This window comes from Marmota marmota, unplaced genomic scaffold (genome assembly GCF_001458135.2).
Source record: "Marmota marmota marmota unplaced genomic scaffold, marMar, whole genome shotgun sequence".
NCBI classification, from domain to species: Eukaryota; Metazoa; Chordata; class Mammalia; order Rodentia; family Sciuridae; genus Marmota; species Marmota marmota.
This window is the reverse complement of record NW_026000016.1, coordinates 2,203,467-2,219,505: the sequence shown is the minus strand read 5'-3', so window position 1 is coordinate 2,219,505 and position 16,039 is coordinate 2,203,467. Positions and strand designations below refer to the sequence as shown.

The 16,039-nt window shown below is 35.1% G+C and overlaps 1 protein-coding gene and 1 non-coding gene across 2 annotated transcripts in view; both read right to left on the bottom strand.

Annotated features, from left to right (window-relative positions):
• The window catches only part of Cubn (cubilin), a 280,157-nt gene that overhangs the window by 208,088 nt on the left and 56,030 nt on the right, over positions 1-16,039 (bottom strand). The window contains exon 22 of the mRNA XM_048809051.1: positions 13,999-14,123. Within this exon, the coding sequence (XP_048665008.1) occupies positions 13,999-14,123 (125 nt within the window). The remainder of the gene's footprint in view (positions 1-13,998; positions 14,124-16,039) is intronic.
• LOC125618580 lies at positions 2,107-2,212 on the bottom strand. The gene has a single exon (XR_007349919.1). It is a non-coding gene; the product is annotated as a U6 spliceosomal RNA (small nuclear RNA).

Below are 16,039 nucleotides of genomic sequence, written 5' to 3'. Positions count from 1 at the left end.
GTAAGAATTAGTAATAATGAAATTAAAGTGCTCAGTCCACCATGTATGTCCAATAAAGATAGTAATCATCATTATGTTTCAGGATAGAAGAGGTGAAATAAAGTATAAATCATGAGGAATAAGTTAAATTATTCATATAAAATATCTAACCGAGTACCTGGAAAATGATATATCCTAAGTAAATATCAACTGTTCTAGTTGACTAGCTTTCAACTTTACCTGTGCATTTCTTCAGATTCTGTATTTAATAACTAATCCACACAGTTTCCTATGCTCTCCAATCTGAGGTATTTTATATTAAAAAAATCTAATTTGGAGATTTTTAAAATGTATCTTCAATTGCATCCAGCAATGACCTAAACCTAGGGCTCAGGAATAGACAGAGGTCTCTGACTTAAAGATTTTGGGAAAGAATAAGCTACTATACTTTATTGCAAGTGAAATAAAATGAAGCTCTTTAGTTATGCTATTTCCCCAACTAATGCTATGTAATTGTATTCTGAAGAAAAACAGTCATCACCGGTATTGGGAGTACAAAGATGCTTAATAAAATATTATAGGTTCTTCTATCTATGTGTAGCCCTCAGGGTAATGAAAATTTAATAAATATTTGGTTTTATTCTCTGTAAAATCAAGGCTTTACTTTATTGAAGGAATCCATAGTGATATTGAACCACAAAAGTTATATTCGACTCCCAAAGCTTTCTGTTCTATAGTCTGCCAAGATTTTTCCACAAGGGAGAAGGAAAGAGGAAAAGTCAGTGAGGAAGAGAGAGAGAGGGAGGGAGAGAGAGAGAGAGAGAGAGAGAGAAGAGAGAGAAGAGAAAACCATGTAGAGGTAGAATACTGAATATTTCAGATCAGTAATAAATATTAGTAAGATAAAAAAATCCATGGATCGAAAGGACATTCAATGAAAGCTATGACCAGGATCCCTGAATTAACACAACTGTCAGATCCACTGACCCCCACACAGAGAAGTTACAGCTTTAGCCAGCAAGTCAAATATTTTGAGGAAATTATCTGTCCAACTCACTTGTACTTAAAGAGAGAATTCTCCTTGCTTACCTACTCTGCTCCCAGAGGGCAAGTATTGTAAATCTCTAATGAAACTTTCAATGAGTCTGCAGGAGAACGTTGCATATAATTGGGTTCCCTGGGAGGGAAGCCTGACTAAATGCCATTTTGAACAGTAATGATGAGTAATTTTCTTATGCCTAGGTTGTATGCCAGTGATCACTCTGGTAGTTGGTGGGAGTTTGCTCAACCCTACTGAAGCTTCGAATCATACATGAAGATTCCTTGCCGTTGCTAGCACAAAGGTAGACCACAGTGTCTGATGTGTTGGAGTGACCTTGATACTGTTCATTTTGTCTGGGAAATGCTTTACCAAATAATTTTCCCTCCTCCGTTGCACATTCTTCAACAAATAAATTCATCCCTGTCATTTAAAGTCCAGTTTAAATATCACATCTGTGAAAACTTTCTCAGCCAAGCAGAATTAATTTCTCTATACTCAATAAAATTTTATGCAAATAGCAATTTGATCCCCAAACATATTTTTTGCAATTGTTTTTATGTGAGTATATTTCCCCCACTAGGTCTTAGGATATGAAAAAGGTCCTATTAACCGTGATTAATTGTCACTTACCACAGAACTTGGTCCAGATCAGGTCCCAGTAACATTTGTTAAAAGTGCATTATATAATGTGTTGAAGACTGAAGGGGTGGGAAATGTACCTAATTTTTTTGGTTATTATTAATTATTTTGAAAATAATTTTTATTTGTTCTTTTTAGTAATATATAACAGTAGGATGTATTTTGATATATTTTACATACATGGAGTATAACTTCCCATTTTTGTGGTTGTACACAATGTGGAGTTTCACTGGTTGTATATTTACATAGGAATATAGGAAAGTTATGTCCAATTCATTCTACTGTCTTTCTTATTCGCATCCCCTTCCCTTCCCTCATTCCCCTTTGTCTAATCCAACGAACTTATTATTCTTCCCTACGCCCTCCTTATTGTGTGTTAGTATCCACATATCAGAGAAAGAACATTTAGCCTTTGGTTTTTTGGGGATTGGCTTACTTCACTCAGCAAAAATATGGAGCATCTCACAAATCTGGGGCCATTCTTGCACAGGGGCTATGCCAATCTTCTCTGTATCATTCCAGTTTTAGTATATGTGCTGCCAAAGCGAGCACACACGTACCTAATGTTCTTCTACCCTCTCTACCTGACCCAGTTCTTCTCTTTCAGGCGACTCCACTATTCCCTTACTATAACCTCCTCTATTTTTATCACCACAAATTTCCTTTCTCTTTCTATCCTCTTTTCTGGATTGTTTGAGGTTCTTTAATATTTTATCATGTTTATTCAATCTAAAAATAGGAATCTCTGCTTCCAGCCATGACAATCAATTTGTACTGAATTAGCCCCTTTTCTTAACAAATATAAAACCAAGCAAATTTTTGGACAGTAAGCAGTATAAGATTGCTGTTCTAGATGGAAAGGAAACTTATGAGCTAGACTCTTGATTTCTTTGGTTCTAGAACTTGGAATTTTCTGACCACAGCAGTGAGCTGAAGCCGAAGTAGTGAATGACAGTCATATGAAGCAGAGGAAGTGGAGATCTGAGTTTAGCACTGCCTAGAACCATAAGGAAAGCTACCGGGTGGAAGAAGGATAGAGAGGAGAGCCAGATGTCTGGCTATGGCTCCCATCAGTCTTGGCAGAGCCTGGGCTGAGTAACAAGGAGTGAGCATACCAGAGAGCTGATACCGTTAGTCTGGAAACAGAAACAACATGTTTGAGGTCAGGGCAACTTTCTGAGCCAGAAAGGAAGTACTTTATCTACACCCCACAAATTCAATTGAGGCATCTAAAAGGTCACACTTTATAAGTGAAGACCTTGGCCAAGAGCAGGCCTTCTTTACAGGTTCCCTACCAGTGTGTAAGTTCGAATCTTAAAAAGACTTACAGGAATAGCTGGGCGCAGTGGTACACACCTGTAATGCCAGCGGCTCCAGAAGCTGAAGCAGGAGGATCTCGAGTTCAAAGCCAACCTCATCAATGACAAGGTGCTAAACTACTCAGTGAGGCCCTGTCTCTAAATACAATACAAACTAGGGCTGGGGACGTGGTTCAGTGGTTGAGTGGCCTGAGTTCAATCCCCGGTACCTCCCCCCACCAAAAAAAGACTTGCAGAAGTGATATAGCTTGGAGATTGAGACCTACCAAATCAGAGGGCCATGGGAAACACCTAGAAAGTTTCACAAATACACCTTTAATATTTTTAAAATAAAAGCCTACATCAGTACAAGGTAATTGGTCAGATTTAAAGCAAAAATAATAGTAAGGTAGAGTTTATAATATAGAGAGAAAGAAAAGATATAACTAAAATAGCAAAGAGAAAGGGACAGGTTAAATTACACTATCACGAGATTATTACATTTGTAAAGTGGGAAGGGGAGATTGTGGAATATGAAGTGTTCCATGTGAAAAATGAAGTACAAGGTGTAAAGTTTAAATCCACCGCATTATTAAATCTAACCAAACCAAACCAAAGAGGTATTATTAAAAATCCATTAAAGGAAATAATATGTATTATTATGTATTATGTATTATTATGTATAATATAATGTATTAATAAAATACTCTGTAGATAAACAAACAAAAACAATAGGAAATAGTAACAGAAGAGGCATGGGAAAAAAATCATGATGGCATGCTAAATCCAATCATATCAACAATCACTGTACCAACCAACTTAACCTAATTGGCCATTGAAGAATACCACTCTCATAAATAGCAGACTACTCAGGTTTCCAAGTGCACATGAAATGTACAGCAACATGGGTGAAGTGCTAGACTATAACACAGGTTTCAGTAAATTTCAAATAATTGAAAACTTAAACGGTTTTCTTTAAATGGATAAAATTGAATTATAAATCAGTAAGATGTTTTGAAAAACTACAAATACTTGGAATTTAAAAAACAGATTATAAATAATTCATAGATCAAAGAAGAAATCACAAGGGCATTAGAAAATGCTAAAGGCTGTAAATTGATGAAGATTATCAAAATCTGGGATATGAAGGAAAACACAGTGCTTAACGACATATTAGTTTTATTTCATCTAGAGAAACCAGAAGAAAAGCAAACATAGCCAATAATTAAAAGAAAAATAACATAGATAAGAACAAAAGTCAATTAAATAGAAAACAAAATCAACAAAGAAAATTAACCATGCCAAAATATTTTTTTAAAAATAAAAAAACTGAAAAAAAATCATTAAAATCAAAAGAATTGTATCAACATTGATGAAGGAAAAAACAGAATGAATACAAACTATTATTTTTGAGAATGAAAGAGGAAGTATCACTACAAAATCTCTAAGACTTTAAAAGAAAAGAGACTATGATTTTAAAAACTGCAAATAAATTTGACAACATAGATAAAATAGAAAAATTCTTTCAAAGTTACAAATTGCCATAGTTGACTCCAGAAAAAACAGAAAGCCTCTGTAGCCTCTATCAATCAAAGAAATTATATTTACAATTTTGAACCTTCCTGCAAAGAAAACCATATGCTCATTTACCTTCACTTATGAAATCCTATAAAAAAACAAAGGGAACGTTTATACTATACATACTTAGAAAATGGCGGGGAAGGTGAGACGACACCACCTACTGCATTTTTAAGACTAAATATTACTCCATAATAAAACCAAAGATATAACAAAAGAAAAAACTACAGAAAAATATGTCTCATAACCATAGATGCAAGAATCCTTAACAAAATTTAACTTAACAAATGCAGAGGGACATAAAAATTACAATGTGTCATAACCAAGTAGAGTTTATCCTTGGCATGCATAATCGTTTTGATATTTGAAAATTAATCAACATAATGTGCCATATTAATAAGATTTAAAAAAGACTTGTGATAACAACAGAAGATGCAGAAAAATCATTGAAAAATTAAAAACCCATCCTGATAAAAACTCTCAGCAAGTACAAATAGAATGGAACTTCTCAACCTGATAAAAGGTATCTATGAAAAGACCACCATCATGCTTAGACAGCAAAGGAGTAAATGTTTTCCTCCAAGATTAAGAAATGGGCCAATGTGATCAGTCTCATTCTTCCTATTTAACACTGTACAGAAAGTCCCTAGTCATTACTATAAGACAAAGAGAAAGACAGAGAAAGGAAAAAATAACACTGTCCTTATTCACAGTTATGATCTTATCTGTAAAATATACTAAAGAATCTAATAAAAATCTATCAGAATAACTAAGTTTAGTGAGGATACAGTATATACAGTATACAATAGACGAATATGTGAACATTAATTTAAGTGGCATATGTTAGCCAAACTGGACTATAAAATTTCATATGCTATCTATAACAGCATAAAACACAAAGTTCAGTGGGAATGCAAACGCTCTATGCTAAAAGCTTTAAGACACTGCAGGAAGAGATTAGAGAAAATCTGAAGAAATGGAGAGGTAAAACATGATCATGGATGGCAAGACTCAATTTGAGAAGTTCTTTGTTCCTAAATCGATGTAAAATTTCAATGAAATTCCCAACAGGTTTAGGGAGGTGGGGCAAATTGAAAAGCTGCTTCTAAATATGTATGGAAATGCAGAGGATCTAGGATAGCCAAAACAATTTGGAAAAAAATAAAAGGATCAATAATGTGGAAGTTTTAAACTCTCAGATTTTAAGATACACCTTAAAAGTAGATAATTTTAAGAAATGTAGTATCCTTTTGTTAGAAGGATAAATATATACATCAGTGGGATTGAACAGAGATTTTAGAAGCACACACATGTATGTGGGTAAGTGATTTTCAACAATAATGCAAAGGCAATTCAGTGGGGGAGAAAGAGAAGAATCTTTTCACCAAATGGTACCTCATCAATTAAATACCATTTTCTAATGAAACAGGCTTGGATATATAACTTACATAAAATTGGAAAATCAAATAAAAATGAGTCATTAGACATAAAACCTCAAACATAAACTTTGTAGAGGAATGCATGGAGAAAGTCTTCCTAACTTTGGCAGGCAACATTTCTTACACACGATACAAAACCCAGTAAACATAACAGGGAAAAGAAAAAGGATCTATTGGACTTCTGCTCTTCAAATGATAACATTCAGAGAAAGAAAAGGTTAGCCACTGTGAGCAAATAGCCGCCATACATTTATCTGATGAAGGACCGACTTCCATCCAGAATATATAACATATGACTCAATAATAAGAAAACAACACAAACAAAAATGAGCAAAATGGTTCCTATTAATGGACCCCTGACAAAAGGAAGTACATGAATTGTCAAAAAGTCCATGGAAAGGTACTCAGCACTATTAGTCACATGGGAAATGCAAATAAAAACCACAAGATTCTTCCACACAATGACTAGAGGCTGATAATAAACAGACTGACAATATCAAGAAGTGGCCAAGATGTGGCAAAGTGGAATTCTCATTCATTTAGAATATATGAAATGATATAAAAACTTTGGGAAAAATTCTATTCCTAAGCAACTCCTTAACTGAAAAATCCACAAAACACTTGCACATCAATCTTCATAGCAACTTTTTTCAAAATAGTGGAAAAGTGGACACTACTCAACTAGTCTACAAACAGGTAAATGGGTAATCAAATTATCATACATCCATGTAATTGAAGGCTATAAGCAATAAAAAGAACTACTAATAAATCAAACATGAAAAAAATTTGAGTGCATTACACTAAATGAAAGAAGCCAGACCCAAAAGGGTATATACAGAGTGTGCCCACTCATGTTTGCTTTTGAACAGTTAAAACTAATCTACAGTGACAGGAAGAAGGTCTGCAGCAGCTGGAATGGAGGATGTGACGGAGGTGACTGACCAAACAGACACTAGGAAATTTTCTTGGGTGATAGTATGTTCTTGAATGGAGAGGTGGTTAAATGTGTCTACACATTTGTTATAATGATGGATAAGTTTTGTTTTGTGAAATTACAGAATAAAAAATCTCTGTTATATTAAAAGTTTAAAAGGTTTGTGTAAAGATTCAGTTCTCTAGAGGAAATCTAATACATAATTCAGATATCCAGTGAGTAAAAAATAAAATTAAAATAGAGAAAATATTCATTTGAAGAGGCCTCTACTGTCAATATTAAATAATAGACTATTTAATGTTAAAATTGTGCTGAAATTTTATGAGAGTCATGTATGATTTTTAGGGAGAAAAACAATAGTTGTCTGTACTATTCCTTGAAAAGTTAAGAAACTTCTCTTACTTGAAATTGAAATCTATAAAGTGGCTTACTTTTCTTCTCTTAACAGTAAAATGGCTCTTCCTAAAATAATCTTAAAGGGCTGGGGGTATAACTCAGTATATGCTTACCTAGGGTGGGTAAGGCCCTAAGGTTTGATCCCTGGCACCTCCCCAAAAAAAAAAAAAAAAACTTGTAAAATAATAATACTGAAAAATAGTACTGCTAAGCTTTAGTTTCTTCTTGTGCTTTGCAACAAGATAATTAATTTGTAACAAATAATTAAGTTTGAATGTGTTCCCATAAAAGGATATTCATGTTGTCATGGTGCTTTTTACATCAATCTAAAATGCAAACATAAAAATACATCAATGCTCACTGTTTTATATTATGTTGTTGCTAAAGGAACATTCACATCCAATAGCAGTTGGCCTGTTATTATGGTCTAAGAAAACTGACAAAGAGATGAAGAAGTAAAGTACAATTCTTCCAGCCCCTGTATCAAAGGGAGTAATGGAAAAGCCTGTTTCTGAAGATCAAAGACAATTCTTGGCAGAACTCCCAAATTTTTCACTCTGATCAACTTTAAAAAAAAAAAATTAAGAAGTGAAAATATGTAAATGTCCCTTGTGTATCATTACAAAATCACAAAACTAGGTTTTTCTAAAAAGTGATCATGTTCCTCTGCCTTCACTAAGCATTTTCAAATAAATTCTTGCATAGCATTAAGCACTTGGTCAAAGGGGAGTTCTGGAAACAGGTCAGTCCCAAAAGATTAGACCACAGGAATAGGAGGCACCGATCCTGTGGAGAGACTGCATTGCTTACAGAGACTGTAGATCTTGGGTAAGTAGTCTACACCTCCCCTACTTGCCTTATGGGATAACTTATGTGATTGTCCAGTCACATTATGGAGCCACAGTGGCACATGCCTGTAATCCCAGCAGCTCAGGAGGCTGAGGCAGGAGGATCCCAAGTTCAAAGCCAGCCTCAGCAAAAGTGAGGTGCTAAGCACCTCAGTGAGACTCTGTCTCTAAATAAAACACACGCACGTACACACACACACACACACACACAAATAGGGATGTAGCTCAATGCCTGAGTGCCCCTGAGTTCAATTCCCAGTACCCGTCCCCCACACTAAAAAAAAAAAAAAGAAAAAGAAAGAAAGAAACCATCTATAAACATGATTTCTAAAATCACTTATGAGACTTTTTGTTTCTGAATGAATCCATATGGCTCAGATTTTCCAGATATGTGGGAAATAAACAGCCAACCCAAGGAACCATCATGGGTTTTTATTGGCATGTTTTGTTTAACATTCCTTAAAGCAAAGACTCCAGGGAAGATATAATTACAGGTTCAATTTCTTCCTTAGAAAGATGAGGCCTTCCTAACTTAAATCTAACATTTTCTACAGTTTGCTGCTAGATGGTCACAGTTGTTGCTTTTTCTTTTCCTTCACAGCAAAGTAGCTGCTGCAAAATTGTGCTTGGACATGAGTAATTATATTTTAAATCTGCCAAAGTCAGGGTAGTCCTTTATAGCTATAATATCATTTTAACATTGAATTACATCACATTTTTTCTTCTTTTTATTTTCACTGATTTTGCAAAACAGCCAGGCTCTATCATCTCCATTTTTAAAGAGCTGTGGGTGAAGGATCTGAGACCCCTAGAGATTATGCTCTGAAAATCACTTAGTTCAGACATGGCCAAGATAAAATTTGAATTAAAGTCCTCGAGTTTCAAATCCTGTGCTCTTTAATGAATCCAGGTTACTTTATAGAGGAAATGTCAACTTGGGAATGAAGACAAGTAGGGGGACTAGGAATGTCACAAATCAACATTCTGTTCACCATTTTTATTCAAAGGGCCAAGAAATTTAACAAATTAGGTAAGATAAATGAACCAATCTGGGAAGAGCTAGGATAGCTGTATGTGCCATAATTACAAGAAAACACTAACCAATTAGAAAGTGAATCTTTTGGAGACGAATAGACTTACTAAAATTCCTTTCCAGAAGAAAGATATCCAAGTATCTAAGCAGAAAATTCAGAATTCAAGGTAGAAAGAATAGGAGAGGATTATGATTTGCCCAGAGTAGTCCACATTAATATCAAGCTGGATATGGAGACCTGACTTCTCCTCAAGGCTTCCTTTCACAGTATCAAGAACAGCACTTTCTAGTAGTGCCATTCGCCATTTTCTCTTGGGATTTTACAGCAATTTATACTCTAAGACTTGACTTTCAGGGTCTTTGATGAAGTATAAAGACAAAACTTCATGAGCTCCACTTGAATTTCTGAGTAAAGAAAAATCTACCCTAGACATCTCTATTTAATCAGAATTTCTGGATGAAACCCTGATACCTGAATTTGTAACAACACACTTCCCTCCTCCCCAAGCTTCTTATGAACATTGGAGTCTGAGAATGCTGCCCTGACAAGATTGTAGTTTAAAGTAGAATGATTCTCTCTACCCATTTCTTCTAAACAAACTCTTTCTAGCTCTCTGGTTTATCATTTCTTAACTTCCTACTCCTAGATGTCTTCTGGGGGCTTATTCCAGGATGACTGGTGAAAAATAGCACTAAACACCAGTGTGTGTGTGTATATTGGCAGGGGGGTTGTCTTTGTGATGGGGATGAGGAGGTTGGGCCGGCTCACTTTTACCCTATATTGAGGTGTTTTTTATTATTCCTGGTCATTTCCCTTTTTTTATTATTTCCTGGTCATTTCTCTTTGCAGAAAATATGAGAAGTTCACCACAGTTATACTGTAGCCCTGAAATGAATGTTACCAATTGCACCAGGTGAAGTTCATCTAGGGAATTTCCAAGAGCAAGTCGAGACACATGGCAGAAGACATGGATTACATGTTGAGACTTGATTGTTTAGTTTGCCTCCTAAATCAACTAGCCATGTATTCTTGGGACAAAAATTCAACATTCTAACTTCTTTCTTCCTCATTTAAAATTATTTGGAAATAGGTCTAAAGATGTAGCTTAGTGGTAGAGTGCTTGCCTGGCATGTGAAAGACCTTGGGTTTGATCCTCAGTACCACACACGTGCACGAAAGGTGTGGAGAAGGGGGAAAGAGAGAGAGTGAGAGAGAGAAGGGAAAAAATTACTTGGCTGAGATCTGTGTTATGAGCTTCTTTGACACCATAAAAAATGATATTTACATCAATAATGCTCACACAGACATACTACAAACTTCATGGAGTGATAACTAACTTTGTGTGATAACTCTGATACCTTCATGCTATTTTCAATTCTACTCCATACTTTGAACAAATGCAGTCATGAATGAGTCATGAATTTACAGTGTGAAAAACAATGGATTCAACGCTATATAAGTTTTTATCTAATATTAAAGTTGAAAATGAATTAATTAGATGTCTCTGCTCTTGTTTATACTTTTAAAGTACCCTATTAGTAGGATTATCTATTTATGTATATGCAATAGATTTTAAAAGAATATAAAATTTCAAATTAAATTGGCAAATTTAACTAATTATATTCTCTTGGGATTCAAGTGGTTTTGTGCTTTCAGTCATCAAATCACTTACTAAGAACCTAATCACTTACTAAGAACTTCTTAAGAGTTGCTATCCAATAATATTTTACTTGTTACTTCTTTCATTTCTGTTTCCCCAGGAACATCTGGAGGAAGGCAGTAACAGAGTGCAGAGGGAGGGAGTCAAAGTAATGACAAGAAGCCATCTCTTTCCTCTCAAACACATACTTGAGGGTTGACATCATAGCCACATGGCATGAACTACAGATGAGAAAAGAACTGGATTTAAATCAGGAAAATTCACCTTTATCATATGAAGACAGTAATAGTGTCAGCAGGGAAATGCACAGAGGTTGTGCTGAAGAACTAGAAATCAGCAACCAAAGTCATTATTATGGCTCTGGAAATAACTTCTGCTAGAGCAATAAAAAAGGGTAAGGTCCCACAATTTAGCTTTCACTGACGCTCTTCTTCTCTTTCACTATTTTATTCTGTAGAAAATAGTCCCCCAAAAGATAACTGAAAGGAAAGAGCCTTCACACCTCTGTGTTTTCAAGTCAGCACCTCACGCACCCTGACTCTGCCTGACTGGGAGGATGATAGCCCTCTGCCTGGCTACAACCAGCTTAACTCCTCCTTTAATCCCTGAGCCAACCCTTCCCTGAGAAGTAGTGCAAGAGCACCCTCAGTAATTCATGTGAGCTCACCTCCTGACCTATGGAAAACTGTAAAAGTCTCCAGAGTTATAAGGTGAAGATGCCATAAGGCTTCCTGGATCCAATCATAGATCAGATTGCTATTTAGAATGATTTGACGGTGTTAGTCAGACCTATGAGTTCATTCAGCAAAAGGCAAGGCACATTGGGAATACATGCTTTCTGTCCCTTGGCTTAGCCTGATTGGTCACTATGTGATTTCAGCCCTGTCTGGACCACACAGAGGCTAAAGTAGTGGCCAGCACACAGGGAAGCAGGGTGGAGCGTCTCTGCAGTTGTTAGGACAGTCTCTTCTTTTTATCCTTGGCTTTTTCTTTTGCTCTCTCACTTTAAGTTTTGAGTGGGTGCTGGGGATTGAACCCAGGGCTTCCTGCATGCCAAACACACACTAGACAGCTAAGTTTCCTTTCCTGTCCAGCTTACTTCTTTCCTTTTTTCAATTTATTTATTTATTTTTTTTAAACTTTGGCAGTGCTGGGGATTGAACCCGGGACCTTATGCATGCTAGGCAAGTGCTCTACCACTCAGCATTATACACCCAACCCTTGATTTAATTTTAGTTACTTGTACTTATTAATATTTAACTTTAATATCTTCCTCATCATATTATTTCAATTGTTCTTGATTGTTTCTGCAGTAAACACAGCCTTACAAGCTAATGTAGAGTTAACAAAGAGTTGTTGGAGTCATTATAGAGCTATGTCTTACTTTGTATATTATCACAAAGATTTCTATGATATTTTCAGGAGGCCCAGCCTGAATTACATGTTATCTAATACACTGCCAGTTTATTCATGCAGCAAATTGAAATTATGCTCATAGATGATTAGAACCAGAAGACATTTCAAAGATCATCAAATCCACTCCTTTAATTACACAGATGAGAAAACTGTAGCCCAGAGAGTTCAAGTGACTTACTCCAAATCTAATATTCAGTGTGGTTTGGAGCCAAACATATGAGACAGATAAAACTATGAAGTATGGAAAATTGTGTGCACACTATAATTTCCTGAGAAACCGATTTTGGTCTTTGGATGTTAACCACCTGAACAAAGTCCAGTGCATATGTCAACTGCACAACAAAACCTAATATGAATCCAGGGACCTCATTCCCCATGTACTTGGGCTGAAAAATGAAGTGTTTCCCACAGAAGGTTCCACTCAAGATAAAACTGTATGATTCTCTTGCTCTCAGGATTCTGGAGAAACCTAAAGTCACCCTTCCAAAACACAGAATGTGAAGCTCTACAGAGAATAACAATTTGCCTGGAATGAATGAAGAATAGTAACCAGACCCTCTGCCGGAGAAATAAATGAGAAATTGAGTAGGGTTTCTGAGCAGGAGATTTTTTTTCCTTTTTATTTATTTCCTGTGGGGAGTAGGAGCTTTAAAAAAGGAACACCTGGGGTCCCTGGAGGAACATATGCAGGCACCAGCAGTGCTCCAGTTCTCTCTCAGTGAATAGTACTATGCTTCTGGGGCAATTCAGAGGTCGTGAAATGCTTAGTAAGCACAGTCACCATATGCACCTAATGCATAAGAAAGCCCAGACTTGCTGAAAACATACAATCTCAGCGGGGGAAACGAGCCTGTGGAACATGACATCCTCATAAACCTCACAGACTCTTGGGGCTGGCAGCATCCCTAGTACATGTCATCTCAAAGACTCTGCCTGCAGGTATTGGTTTCCTAGGATACATTGGCAAGGAGCAAAGTAATGAGGAGAACTAAGTAATAGGAAAACTACAACATGATAAAAGGAAAAATTAAAAAGATCAATTTCATTGGGTCATATTTAGAAATGTATATTTTGCCAAGAAAACTTCCCTTTCCTGATACAAAATTCTATGCAGAAGTCTCTTATTTTTACTGTGTAATTGTTGTTTTTTTTTTTTTATAATTTCTTAAAATAAGTTTTCAGTCTGATTGGTAACTTTTTATTTTGGTGGAATTTTAAACGTGCAGAAAGATTGCACAAGCTCCCAAATTCGTTCTATCCAAAATTACCATATATTTGTATTTTGCCCCCACTATATTACCTCCTTCCCTCTCTCTGTGTGTCTCTCTTTCTCTGTCTTATTGCTTTCTCTCTTCCCCTTTCTCTCTTTGATTCTGTCACTCACTCATCATTTGATCCACTTCAGAGTCATCTGTACACACTGTGTCTTTACTTCAAAAATCTTCTAAGAACAAAATATTTCCCTTACAAAATCACTGTACCATTATCAAATTTTGAAAATTTCATATTGAGGAAAATCAATATTGATACAATACAACGTTAGTATTAATTGATATAATACTCCTATCTGATCATGATTCTATTTTTAAGGAAGGTGTTTAAAGTCACCTACTTTATTCTAACTACGACTTTCATGGTGTGTCCCAGATTTAGGGACTAAGCATTCTTTGTGTTAGATATTAGTACTATTTTGTAACACAGTAAATGAGACCAAGCAGACAATGTGTCTTGTTACCTGCATCAATTGCTTCATACTTTATTGTAAAGCCTTCATAAGCGAGGTCAGAGTCAGCCACAAATATCAACATTATTGAGTTGTCACTGCTGGTGAGAGAAGGCGGGATGGATTTTCCACAAAATCTATTCCAAACAGAGAAAGAACAGATACATGGGTTTAAAAACCTTTAGTATATTTGAAATGATGGACCAAAAATTGGAACATGTAAATATGATAATCAGTTTTCTTATATAACTCCAACCAACCTTAAAAAGCAAATATATTTCAGGCAAAAAAAATTATTTGCAAACTTAGAAGATCATTCTACTCATGATTACTTCTCTGAAACGGTTTGGTGTGTGTCTGGCTATGTAACTTAACATATTAGAATTTTGATGAAATTAGAAAGCACAGGTTCCATTAGATTGCCATTTAGCAAATTAATGAACTTGTTCATAGAAATGTAACAAATATAAACAGTGAAGGGAATTCATACATCATCAATTCTTAAAGTACAGACTGAAGTGTCAACTCTGTCACTTAGAGGCAATATGACTTTGGGCAAATCACTCAATCTCTATGCCTCAGTTTCTCCATCTTGAAAATGGAGATGGTGATAGTGCCTACTTCATAGAGTTATTCTTGGGAAATGATGGGTTAAGATACTGTACATAAAGCACTTAGATCAGTGCCTGGAATAGAAATCCTAGAGAGGTGGAATCTGTTGTCTTTAACAGCGGGCCTGTGGAGAGGAAAAGGTTTGATTATAAAGCCATATTGTCTTTTTTGCTGAACAAAAGCAGTTTTACTCAGAACAAAATTTTCTAGTAATGACAAAATAATAAAAGACATTAAGCCATGAGATTTTAGCCAGAGAAATACCTGTAAGAAGGAAAGACAAGTAAAATAGAAATCTCAAGTCTAAACAGAGTTGGCAAAATTAGTCAAATAGAATGACAGAGAAAAAAATACTATGAAAATGAATGTAAAGGGAACTGTTGAATATGAGAAAGGGATGGATTAATTGCTGAGGGAAATTAAGACAGAATTTAGTGTATAAGGCCTTTTCAGTGTTTAAAAGGATTTAACATCTTGATCAAAACAAAGGTAGGTAAATTAATTAAATCCTTAATTTATATGTCCATATCTACTAAATTTGGGCAAGATCATTCTAGTTTATGCCATTCAGCAAAAATTATATATTTTTCAGTGGTTATAAATACCCATTCATCCCCCCACCAAAAAAAATAAATAAATAAAAATAGAAAAGTTTAAAAAGTTAAGAAACAAAAGATGATGAGGGAGTATAAAACCAGAAGAAAATTTAACTTAATAATGGACAGAGAAACAAATGTTTTACAATAAAAAATAAAAGAAAATGAAAAATGAAGAAACAAAGCAATCAGGAGAATTCCATTTCTAATGAAGATATAATAATAACAGCTAGATTTAATTTTACACCTAAAACAACTGAAACCTGAACAAAATATTTAAAATGTTGGCTCTCAAGACACTGGATACATACTTTATATACAAACAGAGATATAAAAATTGTGGTACATATGTGTATTAAGAATTGTAATGCAAAAAAAAAAAAAAAAAAAAGAATAGCGTTACCTTAGATTAGGTAGAGGGAAGGGAAAGGAGGGGAAGGCAGGGGATGTGGGGATAAGAGAAATAGTAGAATGAAACAGACATTATTACTGTATGTATGTATGTGACTGTATGACCAATGTGATTCTACAATATGTATACTCAGAAAAATGAGAAATTATATCCCATCTATGTATGATATATCAAAGTATTTAAGTGCATTCTACTGTCATGTAATTAAAACAAATAAGAAAAATTTTAAAAAAGACACTGGATATCAAGTGATGAAGTACAGGAAACAAATGAGTTCCAAAGCAAAACTGAAAAGGATTGAACTGATTTCAAGTAATTTAACTGCATTCCTGGACATTTATAGGAATATAATAATATCTAGAGCCAAAAACATAAAAATTGAAAATGCTTAACATTATGTCAGATATTTCCAGGGATAGAAAGAAGCAGCAAA